Genomic DNA, 14,032 nt, shown 5'->3' with positions numbered 1-14,032 from the left:
TTTAACTGTTTAATGTAACTTCTTTCTGTTTGTGATTTCTGTATTCATTTAACCTTTAGGTAACCATTGGGTTGTATTTGCCGTAAACCAAGTGAGAAAGTATGTGAAAGTATGTGCAATGGACATAGCTGCCATTACATCATTACTGAGGTAGAGCAGAAACATGCAGGTCCATGTGAAGTCCATGTATGAGGCCTCGAGCTATATTTACATCATAATCTTGGTATTTTGAAACCGCATGAGGTTGGTAAGGGTGGATCTTACTATCAAAGTGAGAAAACTGCACACTCACTAGATAATAACTTGTTATTACCAAATTTTAACCAATTATAATCATCTCTACAATTGTATTTTTCATCATCATCTTTTCATCATCCTGTATTTATTTGACCTCAGACACCATGTTAATTTGATATACTGTCCACAATTTAAATAAAGTTATTATTTTCAGTCCAATACTGATAATAGTTGTCTGAGTGTGTCGTGAAGAACATGTACGGCTGGTCTATATGTTTAGTCCACAGTGGAAGCTTCAAAGTGGTTCAGTGACAGCTCTGTGTATCCAATGATATATTGTATAACAACACAAGTTAATAAACATATTGGTTCATTTAAAGTGAAAAGTTTAAAATGAAAAAAAAATTAAAAATAAAAACCAAGAAGCCATGTTGTACTCCATCACATCATTTGCTAAATCCATTGCAACATTGTACTTTTTGGTTCTTGATCAGTTTATAGCTGTTTACACAAGTGAAGGCGCAATAAAACCCAAGAAAATCATCAAAACTGGATGCCAGGTGAGACAGTACAATTAACCTGTTCATTTGTTATGAAGGGAGAAATTAGCTATTAGACTAGACAGATTTTTTCCATCCATCCATCCATCCATCCATCCATAAATCCATCCATCCATAAATCCATCCATCCATCCATCCATCCATCCATTCATCCCAGACCAGCCAAGAGGTCTCTTCAGCCCATAGCCTCCTCTTGGTAGGACATGCCCAGAATACCTTACCCAGGAGGGGCCTGGTAGGGATCCTAATGAGATTTCTGAACCACCTGAACCGGCTATGAGGATGATTGGCAGCTCTACACTGAGTCCTTCTGATATGAATGAACTCTTCACTCTGTTCCTGGCTCATTCAAATATCTGACGTCACGGGAAGAAACCCTCTGGGTACAGGCAGCAAGCCTACAAGAATACCGACCACTTTCTGCTGTATAACTGACATTTTAACAAGGGAAACTATGAGTATGACTCATGTCTCACTTCTTAAGTGGACATTACAGGAACAGCAGCTTTTGGCAGTTCAGTGTTGTCTTCATGACACTTGATACTAAGCTGGTTTAAAAGATGGGTGGATTCACAGAGCAACTTCAAATAGACTTTGCGACTTGGAGTAACGAGCTCTCCCCCTATGTTCCAGGAAGGAGCAAACTTATACCAGGCAGGTAAGAAAGATGTGCTGAAATCTATCAGCTACAACCGGCAGATTATTATATTCATATTATATTAACCACAAAAAAGTCCTCACTTTATTCCTTTCATAAAAGCATTCGATGGCTTCTAATGAACAGCTGGCTGTTTCATGTCTCAGTTCCCGCTTGCATTTATCTTTTGTTTTTTTCAAAGTTTGGTGTCAGAACAAGAGGATGTGAATCATGTTTTGTTTTTCCGTGTTCCCTCTGTTTACAAACACATTAACATAATGTGCTATACCAGATAAAGGATTTCTTCTTAAATGCCTTTAAAAAATATTTTTTGATGTTCTTTTTGGTTTGAACTCACATCCTCCTCCCCCTCACCACCGTGTGGTTTCTTTAACAGGATGTTGTCGCCACTTTTGCTACAAAACGGTCAGTGAAACTGCAGCGTGCAGACGCTATGAAGGCAATTCTGCTTCTCCTCTGTAAGTACAGAACAAAAATTAACAACCTAAACTTCTCGTCACACAATACTGCAAAAGTATTGTAGATTAAAATGCACAGAGGTGTGTTTTGAGTTCTTTGTTGATAAATAACTCGTTATAACGTATAAGGTTCTTTTTACTACACACAGTTCTGTGACAGACTGAATTGCTGTAGTATGAAAGTTTAAAGTTATCAGATGTCTTAAAGTTAAGAATTGCAAATGAAACTTAGTGATTTTATGTTTGTGTGACATGAATGAGAGTTTTTAGAAACACTTACACACTGTGTGGTTTGACTTTGACTTTCATTTCAGTGTTAAGCATCTGCCGGACGTCAGCCCAGAGTCGTGGTAAGGTTCAAGCCCTGTTTATGTCTGCATGTGTGTGTCTGTGTGTCTGTGTGTCCGTGTGTGTGTTAGCATTTTATCAGTTTTTTAGACAAAGTGAACTTTTAGAAGTAGTTCTTGACTGTTCTTGACTTGCATTGAGATGTTGTTGCGAACATCTTCCTCTCTAATCTAAAAATCTTCAAACTGCCCCTCACCAACTGTTTCCTGCCTGCAGAATCAGGTTTTTCTTCCTAGTGACACCAACACAGGCTCCTAAAGCAAAATACTAAAGCCCAATGTTTTCATTGTATTTTCTGCTACTTTATGATTCATATTTACAGATTGGAAATAACAGTCAATCAATCAAAAACAACCACCATCAATCACCAAACAAAACTAAAAAACTCAGTTGCCTCACTGATGAAGGTCCCCTAGCCTTATGTTGAAGTATCTTTTACCAAATCAAGCATTCTTATCGTAGCCATAGCTCAACGCAGACACATGCGTGCCCCTTGGTAACCACATTCATTTTCCACCAGTGATCTGTGAGACAACATGTCACACAGCTGATAAATGTCCGATCAGAGCACAAGAACAAATAACTGCTTTCTTTACTGTTTATTACCGCTGTGGGGCTACATAACAAATGAGTTCTGTTAATTACATTTCTTCTGTGAGTGTATGAAGTGAAGCCCACCATCATCAGATCTCTCAGACTCATTATGATAACAACAGCAATTGCAAAGCTCAGTTGTTACACTGTTTCACTAACTTGGTAACTCTCTGGGTTTTTGATTAATTCACTGAGTACATTTATTCACTTTGGTTAACATCTGGTCTAAAATAATAACCCCTCAGAAACAGCACTGAGCTGAAAAATGTCCACATCCGAATTTGAGCAATTTCAGCCAATGATGTTCGGAAAGCCTAAAAGAACCACATGCTTATTTTCTTTAGGCCATTGCATGGGAAGGAAACAGGAAGTGAGTCTACTTAGGTGGCACAGTTCTTATTGGTGCAGGTTGAACAGAGAAAGACGCGCTTTCTTTAGGCCAAAGTTTGCATGAATTTACATAACACCAGAGTCTGTAGTGGAGGAAGCTTTCTCAGCACGGGGTCGACTGTTCAACTACTGTTCACACGTAGGATGGTAACAATGTAAAGTGCCTTAAAAATCACGCATTTACTGCACTCACCGACTGTTTATGGATCTGAGTGGATTATGTAGAGATGTCGCTGATGATGTGTTTTTCTCTCCAGGTATGATGGTACATTTCTCACTGATTTTTACCAGCTCCCAAACACCACTGACAGAAATGCAGATGGCTGTCAACACTCACTCACTAACACTCACTCGATTAATCACTGCACACCTCTTGACATATTATGAAGTTTTGTGGCAGGCTGTGCAGGTCTCTAAACATACAAGCCAGATAGCAGCCAATGTGCACCAAACCTTTGGAATAGCTTGTTTTGTCTGTTACTTTGGCCTTTGTTCACCCCAGAGTTAAAGCTTTCAGTTTGGTAGCAATAAAATCACCTTAACTTGTAAATTTGTTTCTGGGTATGGCTTTGGGGACCACAGCGGGGTCGTCTTCCTTTCAAACACTTATGTTGTGCTCCTGTACCCCTAGCCTGGGTCAAAACAAACATTAAGACTGAAAAAAAAAGAAACCAATTGTGTCTCTGTCTCTCTCAGCCTCTTTGAAGGTCACTCCCAACTGGTCCCAGTTTTTCGAGTACGAGCACATCAGTCTGAGCTGTGAGCGGATCAACTCCGGTGAATGGACAGTGTGGAGATCCCCAGCAAAAAAAGAGTCAGTTTACTGCTTAAATAACAAAAATCACAAAACTGGCATGTTAAAGGGAGACCGCTTTTTATGTTTCACTCAGCTAATTTGTCTTTTCAGTTGCTGTTGCTGTTGTGCAGGAAGGCAATCATTTCTAAGTGAACCCAAGAAGGTTTCAGTGTCTAAACCTGATAGAGTTGTTTTCAGTGAATTAACCTAACTGGAGACTGAAAGCAAATAAAAGGAGATGTTAAAGAAAAGCAATCAGCAAAATAAAGAGCAGATTCCAACAGTCTCATAACAAACTGCTGACAAACTGATATTTGACTGGTGAATCAGAGCACCAAAGTACTTTATGAGTGACAGTGAGAGTCAGGAGGCGTCTGGTAAAATGCCTGGTTTGAGAATTTTTTTTGCATAATTTACAACTTTGGATTGTAAAATGTATCCAGTATAGTACTGAATTAGATAATTAGTTTATTCATTAGTCATCTAAAAATGAAGTTGAGAATCAGGTTATTCTACATGTGTAAATGACTAATACAAATGTTTCCTCAGATTGAAAGTGTCTGACTGCACATCAGGCTGGGGTATTCAAACTTCCTCTACCTGTGAAATTAAGAGAGTCACACATTCAGACTCCGGGGTTTACTGGTGCCAGTCCACACACGGTCACAGCAGCAACGCCATCAGCATCACTGTCAATGGTAAGATTCATTAAACTGTATTTCAGCATGCCTGAAGGAGAAGCTACATATACTCAGTCCTCCTGCTTCCTGTTTCAGGACAATAGAGCTACTCAAACCGCAGACTTGCTATGAAATTTAATGTGACTCATTCATGTGTGAATCAGCTCTTCTCTCTCCAATAGTTTTGCAACATTTGCAAATAAGTCAATACAGTCTGTAACACTGTTACTATACACGTCAGTGTTTTACAGGGAACTAGTTGTGATAAAGGGAAGCACATCAATATAAACCAAAAAGGTTCACTTCAGTTAAATGGACTCATTTTTATACACAACTTGCTTCATTCTCCCATTAACACAAGCACTACTGACTAACTTAACATTTGGCATTCAGACTGGTGCAGTCAGGGATTAAACCACCAACCTTTTGGTTGATGGTCTGGCTCAGGGCTACAGCTCCAAACAAGCCACACTTTCTCAGTCTAACATTTAACATGCTAGATAAAGTCTGTGAGCTGTAGCTCTTTGATGTGTTTCTGATCAGCAGCGACCTGCTCTACTTTCGATGCCACAGCCAACCAGAGCTAATGTTGCATGTTATGTCAGTAAGCTCACTGCATGTGGAAAAAATGATCTTTAATGCTGCACATTTCTTGCTGCATGATCTGTTTTAGAAATGGATGCCTGATTAACCTCTATGAGGTTGGTAGCTAACCTGTGCAGTGTTAGGTTACCTAAACTGGGATGCTCAAATAAAATAATTTTTAAAAGCAGCTAAAATACTTTTTAACATTACCAAAAATGATCCCACTGGGCCTGTTGAATATCAGTTGTGTATAGAGTCCATGTGAAGTCTCTGTGTTTGTGGACACGACTGACATTTAAAAGTGACCACTGGAGGCAACACCCCCAGTCCTTCTCTGTAAACCACAGTGACCTAATTTCTTTCCTGCAGAGATTCAGAGATAGCTGATTTTGTTAGCATAATTGTTCTAGGCCAGTCACCTCTTCCCCGTAGGCTGTCTCCTCACCTGAAATCACACAACAACATTTTTCATTTTTCTGTAGGTTTAGAGAACCCAGTGATCCTGCAGAGTCCTGCTGCCCCTGTGGTGGAGGGAGATAAGATCACTCTGCTCTGTAGAACAAAGAATCCCTCCAACCTTCCTGCTAATTTCTTTAAAGATGATCAGCCCATCAAAAGTGAAACTGCAAACCACACGACCATCTACCGAGCATCTAAATCTGATCAAGGTTCCTACAAATGTTACATAAGTGGTCATGGGGAATCACCATCCAGCTGGCTGCTGATACAAGGTAAGGAACAAAGTCATTTCACTAAATAACAAAACTCCTGCTGTCTGCTTAAGCTGCTGCCCCTGTGACATGACCCAGATAAGTGAACAAAATAGATGAATGGATGGATCCAGACAGCTGTATAAACACATAGTGAGGGTAAAGATGACTGAAGAAGAAACATTCAGTGCATCATGGGAATCCCCCAGCAGCCTACACCTAAATGCAGCTTAACTAAGGGAGGATTCAGGGTCACCTATTCCAACTTTGTCAAATAGTGAAGTTTTAAGTTTTAAGTTCTTGAAAGTAGAGATAGTGTCTGTCTCCTGAATCCAAACTGGAAGCTGGTTCCACAGAAGAGGGGCCTGAAAACTGAAGGCTCTGCCTCCCATTCTACTTTTAAACACTCTAGGAACAACAAGTAGGCCTGCAGAGCGAGAGCGAAGTGCTCTAATAGGGTGATATGGCACTACAAGGTCATTAAGATAAGATGGGGCCTGATTATTTAAGACCTTGTATGTGAGGAGCAGGATTTTGAATTCAATTCTGGATTTAACAGGAAGCCAATGAAGGGAAGCCAAAACAGGAGAAATATGCTCTCTCTTTCTAGTCCCTGTCAGGACTCTTGCTGCAGCATTTTCGATTAGCTGAAGACTTTTCAGGGAGTTTTTAGGACATCCTGATAATAGTGAATTACAGTCGTCCAGCCTGGAAGTAATAAATGCATGAACTAGTTTTTCAGCGTCACTCTGAGACAGGATATTTCTAATTTTACAGATGTTGTGCAAATGGAAGAAAGCAGTCTTACATATTTGTTTAATATGTGCATTGAAGGACATGTCCTGGTCAAAAATGACTCCAAGGTTCCTCACAGCATTACTGGAGGCCAAGGTAATGCCATCCAGAGTATGAATCTGCTTAGATACCATATTTCTAAGATTTTTGGTTTATTTTTTGCTTAGTTATTTTAACCTGAGTTTGAGAAATAGAGTGAATTGGACAAAGACAGCAAAACAAAAAGGAATGGGTAAGAGTGGACATGCAGCCAAAGTCCACAGAAGTTATAAAGCCAAAGTAACTTGTGTTTTGCCCACATACACTGATGGTGATCTCACAATCTAAATAGATTAACTGGCATTCATCAGGATTCATTCAGTTCTAAATATGAACAGGATGGCTGTGAGTATGGTGAAGGAACATCCTAAAAATCTATTCTTTATTCTTGGATTTGGGTACCTGACATCATGTATTTATTAGGATTTGTGTGAATTAAAAAAAATCTTATTGTAAAACAAATTGTGTTACCAGCTTGTTTTTCTGTCTTGGTGTATGGAGTCTCAGTGAGATTCGTAGCACTGCAATACATCATCCAACATGTTGCTTTATAAGGTAACACTGTAATGTGTGCCCAGTTGAACTGGTGTTTGTAAAGGTGAAAACACATTGTATATGATTTAAAATTTACATATTATATTCATATTAATTGCAAGACACTGCATGAATGGAATTCTGATTGGGGCTCAGCAACATAATAAATACATGAATTGAATTTCGGTCACATTTTTTTTAATGTAAGAAAGTCGTGACATATGTATCATAGAAACAAAGTGAATAAGTAAAACAGAAGACGGTCTCAAAACAACAGAAAATGGGAAAACATTGAATACAGCCGAACATATTCTAACACACTGAGTCTTGTTCTGTCCCCAGATCATTCTGACCTTCCCACTCTCACACCGTCTCCCAACTCAGCTCAGATGTTTGAGTATAAGGACTTGAATCTGAGCTGTGGAGTTCAAGGATGGACAGTCAAGAGATTCAGCACCGTTAATAAACAAGTGTCGTCCGCATGTGAAGACTGGGGAAAACCTACTTCCTATGGTTGCATCCTCCACAAAATTAAGGGGCTCGACAGTGCTGTTTACTGGTGCGAATCTCCTACACACCAGCGGAGCAACTCAGTTAACATCAAAGTTTACGGTAGGAGCGGTTTAAAAAACTAATTTGAAACAGAAGCCCTCAAAACTGTATACGAATGAGAGAAAACTAAACATGTAACTGTCATGTTTGTAAGACACGTGTCAAAGTTCTTATAACAAAAATGGTTAAATGAAAACGTTTTGTTTTAACCACACAAACAGTGGAGGAGTACAGCTTCACAGCTGAGCTCAGTGGATAGATGCTTTACTATGAACAAAAATAGTCGAGATGAACAGAAAAAAATGCATTTCTATTTCACTAATGTATTGTTTTCTTTTAGTTAACAGAATCCATGATTAGTCACAAAGCTTTAGTGCTGCACACTTCTAAAGCTGATACAGTAATGGTAGAGACAAAGTACATCATATTTTATTTCTAAGGTCTAACATACCAGGAAATAAGAAAAAGTAATTAACACATAACTTATTGCACCATGTCACGACAAAAAACTAACTGGAAAAGCAGGCTGTGAAAAATCTAAATACACCTCACGATGCTGCTGCTTGCAGGATCACAGTTAATAGCAGCAAAATAATAGTTTCCAACTTCATGAGAATAGGTTGGCCAACTCTTCTTTACAGCATTGTTTCAGTTTATTAATTCAATTCAATTCAATTTTATTTATATAGCGCCAAATCACAACAAAAGTCACCTCAAGGCGCTTTATAGGTACAGAGAAAAGCCCAACAATCATATGACCCCCTATGAGCAAGCACTTTGGCGACAGTGGGAAGGAAAAACTCCCTTTTAACAGGAAGAAACCTCCAACAGAACCAGGCTCAGGGAGGGGCGGGGCCATCTGCTGCGACCGGTTGGGGTGAGAGAAGGAAAACAGGATAAAGACATGCTGTGGAAGAGAGACAGAGATTAATAACAGATATGATTCAGTGCAGAGAGGTCTATTAACACATAGTGAGTGAGAAAGGTGACTGGAAATTAATATTAATGTGCACAGCTCTCTTAAGCTATCTTAAGATCCCACAGGATTGCAGTCGGGTTCACTGCTGGACTTTGCATAAGCCATTGATACATTTGATCACAGTAGATGTCTTTCTTAAAATCCTGTAACTAAGTTTAAGGATGTAAATCCTCCACTTTTATCTTCTTTAATGACATACGGCAACACAATGTAAAACAGCTACCTAGACTCCCACAAGACTGATTATCTTGTTAGTGTTACATTTAACAGCTTTCATTCAAAAAGCAGGCCTCAAATCAGAAGTGCATGAGTCCCTGGTATAACTCACAAAAGTGTGCCTTAAAGCAGATAACCTGTAAGCTGTAGAGAAAAAGGCACCTCACTATTCTAGAAGATCTTCATTTAGACTGGAAGAAGAGTTTGCTGCTCTATAATACAAAGTTCTCTGTAAACTTGGACGTCTTAGTATTTGTCACTGAATCAAGACAATAAAAACAACCCCAGGTTTCCTCAGGTGACCACAATATTTTATACACATACCCTATACTTTATACACAGAGAAGAACATGCAATAGAAATTAAAGGTACTGCACTGCAGTGGTCTGAATCATACCATATCTATCTAATAAACTCTGTTTTTTTCATGTAAATGAATAGCTCCCTTCACACACAAAGGTTTATTATGAAGTCAAAGGAGTTTGCAAAGAAAAGCGTCTGGACTGCTTTAAGTTGCTTGAAGACGTTTCACCTCTCATCCGAGAAGCTTCTTCAGTTCTAAGGTCAAATGGCCGAGAGTCCCAGATTTAAACCCAGTGGGAGTATCCCCCCAAGGAGGGACAAAGGACCCCCTGGTGATCCTCTAATCACATGCGCCAAGGTGTGAAAACCGGGTGTGGGACCTAATCAGCCAGGGTTTCGGGTGAGCTCATTGTGAAACCTGGCCCCACATTGTCATGTGAATTCCTGAGGTCAGATGGCCCTGGATGTGAGTGGGCGTTAAGGCGTCTGGGGAGGGAACTCAAAACTGGATTATAGATGGCAGACAGTTGGTGTCGTAAACCACCGCCTCTGTTCAAAGATGGTCGCTCACAGTGGACATAGATGGCCTCTTTCACTCCTCTTTCAAACCATCTGTCCTCTCTGTCTAATATGTGAACATTGGCATCCTCAAAAGAGTGACCTTTATCCTTAAGATGCAGATGGACTGCTGAGTCTTGTCCTGTGGAGGTGGCTCTTCTATGTTGTGCCATGCGCTTGTGAAGTGGCTGTTTGGTCTCTCCAATGTAGAGGTCTGGGCATTCCTCACTGCACTGTACAGCATACACCACGTTGTTCAGTCTGTGTTTTGGAGTTTTGTCTTTCGGGTGAACCAGTTTAAATCTGGGACTCTCGGCCATTTGACCTTAGAACTGAAGAAGCTTCTCGGATGAGAGGTGAAACGTCTTCAAGCAACTTAAAGAAGTCCAGACGCTTTTCTTTGCAAACTCCTTTGACTACGATGACCTGGATGACTGAGAACCTTCACAGACGGTTTATTATGAAGTTCCACAGGGCTGAGTGGTGGAATCAATTATATTTCAATTTGATATTTTTTCCTATCATTGGAAGACATACCATACATGACATTTCACTGCGGTGCAGATAATATCCAGCTTTATCTATCCATGATGACACACACTGATTATCTAAACTGCAGGAACTTCTTAAGGACCTGGATGAGCTGTAATTCCATCCATCCATCCATTCGCTTCCGCTTATCCTTTTCAGGGTCGCAGGGGGTGCTGGAGCCTATCCCAGCTGTCATAGGGGAAGAGGCAGGGTACACCCTGGACAGGTCGCCAGTCTGTCGCAGGGCTAACACACAACCTGTAATTCCCTGCTTCTAAATTCAGATGAAACTAAGATTATTGTCATTGCACTAAAAATGTTAGAAACATTGCATCTAACCAAATGCTTACTCTGAGTGGGATTACCTTGGCCTCCAGTAACACTATAAGGAGTCATTTTTGACCAGGATATGTCCTTACATGTACATATTAAACAAATTTATAGGGCGAGTACTGCATATTTGCAAAAAACGTTCATGCCAAAAAACTAATTCAGTCATTTATTACTCAGAATCTGCACGGTTGTAATTTATTATTATCAGGATGTTCAGATGATCCACAATGACAGTGACTACTGTTGTAAATTGCTGCAATAAAAATGAAACTGAATTGAACTGCACCTTGTAGAAGTACTCACACTTGCTGATGATCAAATAATCAAGTGCATTTGACTAGTAGCACCTCCCCAGAATACTTCCTCACCCATTGTTGCTCTATTCTGGCTTAATTTTTTTTTATATGTCATGTCTTGTAGTTCCTCTGAAGTTTTATTTACTTAATTTTAAGAACTTTAAGGAACCAGAATATTTTATGTCCTGATACTTGAAACCTTAGCAATTAAAGAAGGTTTACTTTCTTTATTTACCTTGATTTTATCTGCCTCTCATCAGACAGTGCTAGATAAATAAAGCTGAATAGCATGTTCTGCCAGCTGTTTCTTTCCTGTATTGAAACAGCCATTCATTAACCTTTGATTGCATGTACTCGTTTATTCAAAGATTTTGTTTTTTTATCTGTCAGAACGAGAATATACTCCAGTAATCCTGCAGAGTCCTGTCCTCCCCGTGATGAAGGGAGATAATGTTACTCTGCTCTGTGAATCCAGGAACAGTCAATCCGACATCCCAGCAACTTTCTATAAAAATGAATCTATTATTGGGACTGCGCTTAGAAGTCACATGATCATCTATAACGTCACAAAGTCTCATGAAGGCATCTACAAGTGTAACATGAGTGTGGGAGTGTCTGCATTCAGCTGGCTGTTCATCATAGGTAAGCCAGGACTGAAAATCTAAGGAATCACATGACTGGTGACTTTGGTCTTTTTTCTTTGATGTGTATTAGAGACTGTTAATCTGTGGTTTACAGAGAAGATAAAAAGAGCTTTATTCCAGCAAGATCTTTGTTGTTTGTTTCTAGATCCTGAAGATCCTGATGCCCCCACCTCAGATCCTCACAAAAACCTGTCTTCTCTGGGAATACTGCGCTACATCTTGGTGTACTTTCCATATGTAATTTCCACATTCCTCATGGTCTCTATATATCGCATGTCTGCAGGTAACACTCATCATTATGTTCAAATATCACCCATCCATCTCGTAGTGTTGGATCTACTGCTATAATCTTTACCAGAATAGAAAAACACTGGTTAGTGAACATTTTTACTATGTAAAAATCAGAGAATAACCAAAGTTATTGCAGTTTTGATGGAGAAAATCAAAGTATTTGGTATAGGTAAGTAAAGGCAAGTATTTGGCATTTATTTGCAGACAAGTTAGTGTCTTCCTTTCAAATTATAGGCAACGTTTGCAATGTGCTAGTGACCAAATTAAATACAAGGAGGTCCTCAATGTATAGCTCTTTACAACCAGTTTCATGTTATGGACTGCCAGCAACTTCTAGCAACCACTCACCATTGGGTCACAGAAAACACATTATTCCTTATCAGTAAATACAGAGGGGGTCAGTGACTGGATTAATGGGACCAATGGGCTAATGACTTTTCAAAATCAATATACATAATGGGATGAATGAAAGCTTATATTTAAAAGCCGTGATCTTCAGGCCCTCAGGCAGGACTGCAGTAACGTGTTGATATTCACATGTCCAGGGTTAGGTTTGGAAGTTGTTTAGCCACATGCTAGTTTTAGTCACTAGAATTTGCAATTCAAATAAAGTCTAATACACTTTCGCGGTCCAGTTTTTCTGTCTTAACCCTTTCCATCCCACTTTCTGTTGGCCCAAAATTATTTAAGATGGAGAAAACAGAAGCTCAACTCTATCGTCAGACAAGAATAAATTAATATCTACAGTCAATGTCAAATTAAGTTCAAATTAAGAATGTATTGTTCAAAAGAAAAATGACTTGAATATTCTTCATATTTACAGTTTGTTTCATCATTATTATCATTTCTTACTTTGCGCCTAACAGGAAGGAGCTCACATGTTTCCATGACGATGCCTCCACCCACCGAGGAAGAGGAGGACCAGTCATATGATGATGTCATGGCTGACGTCACCACTGAGCATAATTTCTAACTTAAACTCTCTGTCATGTTTTGAAGTCCTGGTTTTACATGAATTTTGTTGCATGTTGTTTTTAATTTCTGTATCAATAAAGTTTTAATGTTTTTTTTTTTTGTAAATTCATTGCTTTGTGTTTTCTTTAGTTTAAATCTTCAACCTGTTAACATGAAAAATGAAGCAGCACTTTTCCTGGAAACAAACGTTATCAGGGTTAGAGGTGAGATTTTATTTATAGGGTCTATTTTTAGGGCAAAGGGACAATTTAACTGTTAGTTTAAAACTTTACTGGGTTGAAGAAGTATATTCAAAATGAATAGAATCATGATGTTACGCTGCCACCTGCTGATGGCTTCTTGTCACTGCATCTCTGAGAGGAGACTGTGGAGCTACAGCAGGAAACTGACTCTGAGATATTAAAGATGGAGGTTTATTAAAACACCACCAGACTTTAATTCTGACTTCAATCCTACTCAGTGCTTAAAACTGATGATGCATAAACATGTATATTTTAGTTAGTTGTTATTTAGTTGTGTGAAGGGAACCTGCAAAGTGCGGTGTATATGACAATAAACTTCTTGAATCTTGAATATTTTTTTAATGTAATGCTGACACACCACAAAACAGGCTGTCTGTTTTTCTTAGTCTGATGACTGACAGCCTGCACAGAAGGAACCCTGAACCTCTCACCAGAGAGAGGCCAAACTGAGTGCAATCATGGTTGGCTGAAAAAAATCACAGAATGCATGAAAGCTATTGGAAAATGTACTAAATCAGCTCAATTTAACTTAGCAAGTGAAAGAGAGTTTAAAGTAACAGAAAAAGACAATCAAATATTTTCCACAACATTTATTTTGCTGGCCACCCTTCCAGTCCCCAGAGAAACTGCGATATCAGCCAGTCTCCGGTGCAGCCTCCCCACTGCTGGCTGCTCATTTGACCTTCAGAGATGCTCATGTGTCCTTCTCCATGTCCAGGTGGATGCTC

At 39.3% G+C, this 14,032-nt stretch overlaps 1 protein-coding gene across 3 annotated transcripts; it reads left to right on the top strand.

Moving 5' to 3' along the window:
• Positions 1-1,178: 1,178 nt before the first annotated feature.
• LOC102079681 (sialoadhesin) lies at positions 1,179-13,153 on the top strand. 3 transcript variants are annotated; one of them, XM_019356665.2, is made up of 10 exons: positions 1,179-1,455; positions 1,832-1,913; positions 2,228-2,263; positions 3,942-4,059; positions 4,591-4,739; positions 5,795-6,037; positions 7,727-7,996; positions 11,543-11,794; positions 11,942-12,079; positions 12,954-13,153. In XM_019356665.2, exons 2-10 carry the CDS (start codon positions 1,889-1,891, stop codon positions 13,058-13,060), a joined length of 1,338 nt encoding a protein of 445 aa, XP_019212210.1. In that variant the 5' UTR covers positions 1,179-1,455; positions 1,832-1,888; the 3' UTR covers positions 13,061-13,153. The 3 variants fall into 3 exon arrangements, with proteins under 3 accessions (XP_019212210.1, XP_005464546.1, XP_025761888.1); XM_005464489.4 differs by having other exon boundaries at positions 1,181-1,455; positions 5,789-6,037; XM_025906103.1 differs by lacking the exon at positions 1,179-1,455 and having other exon boundaries at positions 1,740-1,913; positions 5,789-6,037.
• The last annotated feature ends 879 nt before the right edge of the window (positions 13,154-14,032 follow it).

This window comes from Oreochromis niloticus, linkage group LG3 (genome assembly GCF_001858045.2).
Source record: "Oreochromis niloticus isolate F11D_XX linkage group LG3, O_niloticus_UMD_NMBU, whole genome shotgun sequence".
In the NCBI taxonomy this organism is placed as follows: Eukaryota; Metazoa; Chordata; class Actinopteri; order Cichliformes; family Cichlidae; genus Oreochromis; species Oreochromis niloticus.
This window is presented reverse-complemented; position numbering and strand designations above follow the sequence as displayed.

Coding starts and splice junctions, on each gene's coding strand:
- LOC102079681 (XM_005464489.4), top strand. CDS start 1,889: ATGAAGGCAATTCTGCTTCTCCTCT. Junction 4,060..4,590: donor AGATCCCCAGCAAAAAAAGA/GTCAGTTTACTG, acceptor ATGTTTCCTCAG/ATTGAAAGTGTCTGACTGCA. Junction 11,795..11,941: donor CAGCTGGCTGTTCATCATAG/GTAAGCCAGGAC, acceptor GTTTGTTTCTAG/ATCCTGAAGATCCTGATGCC.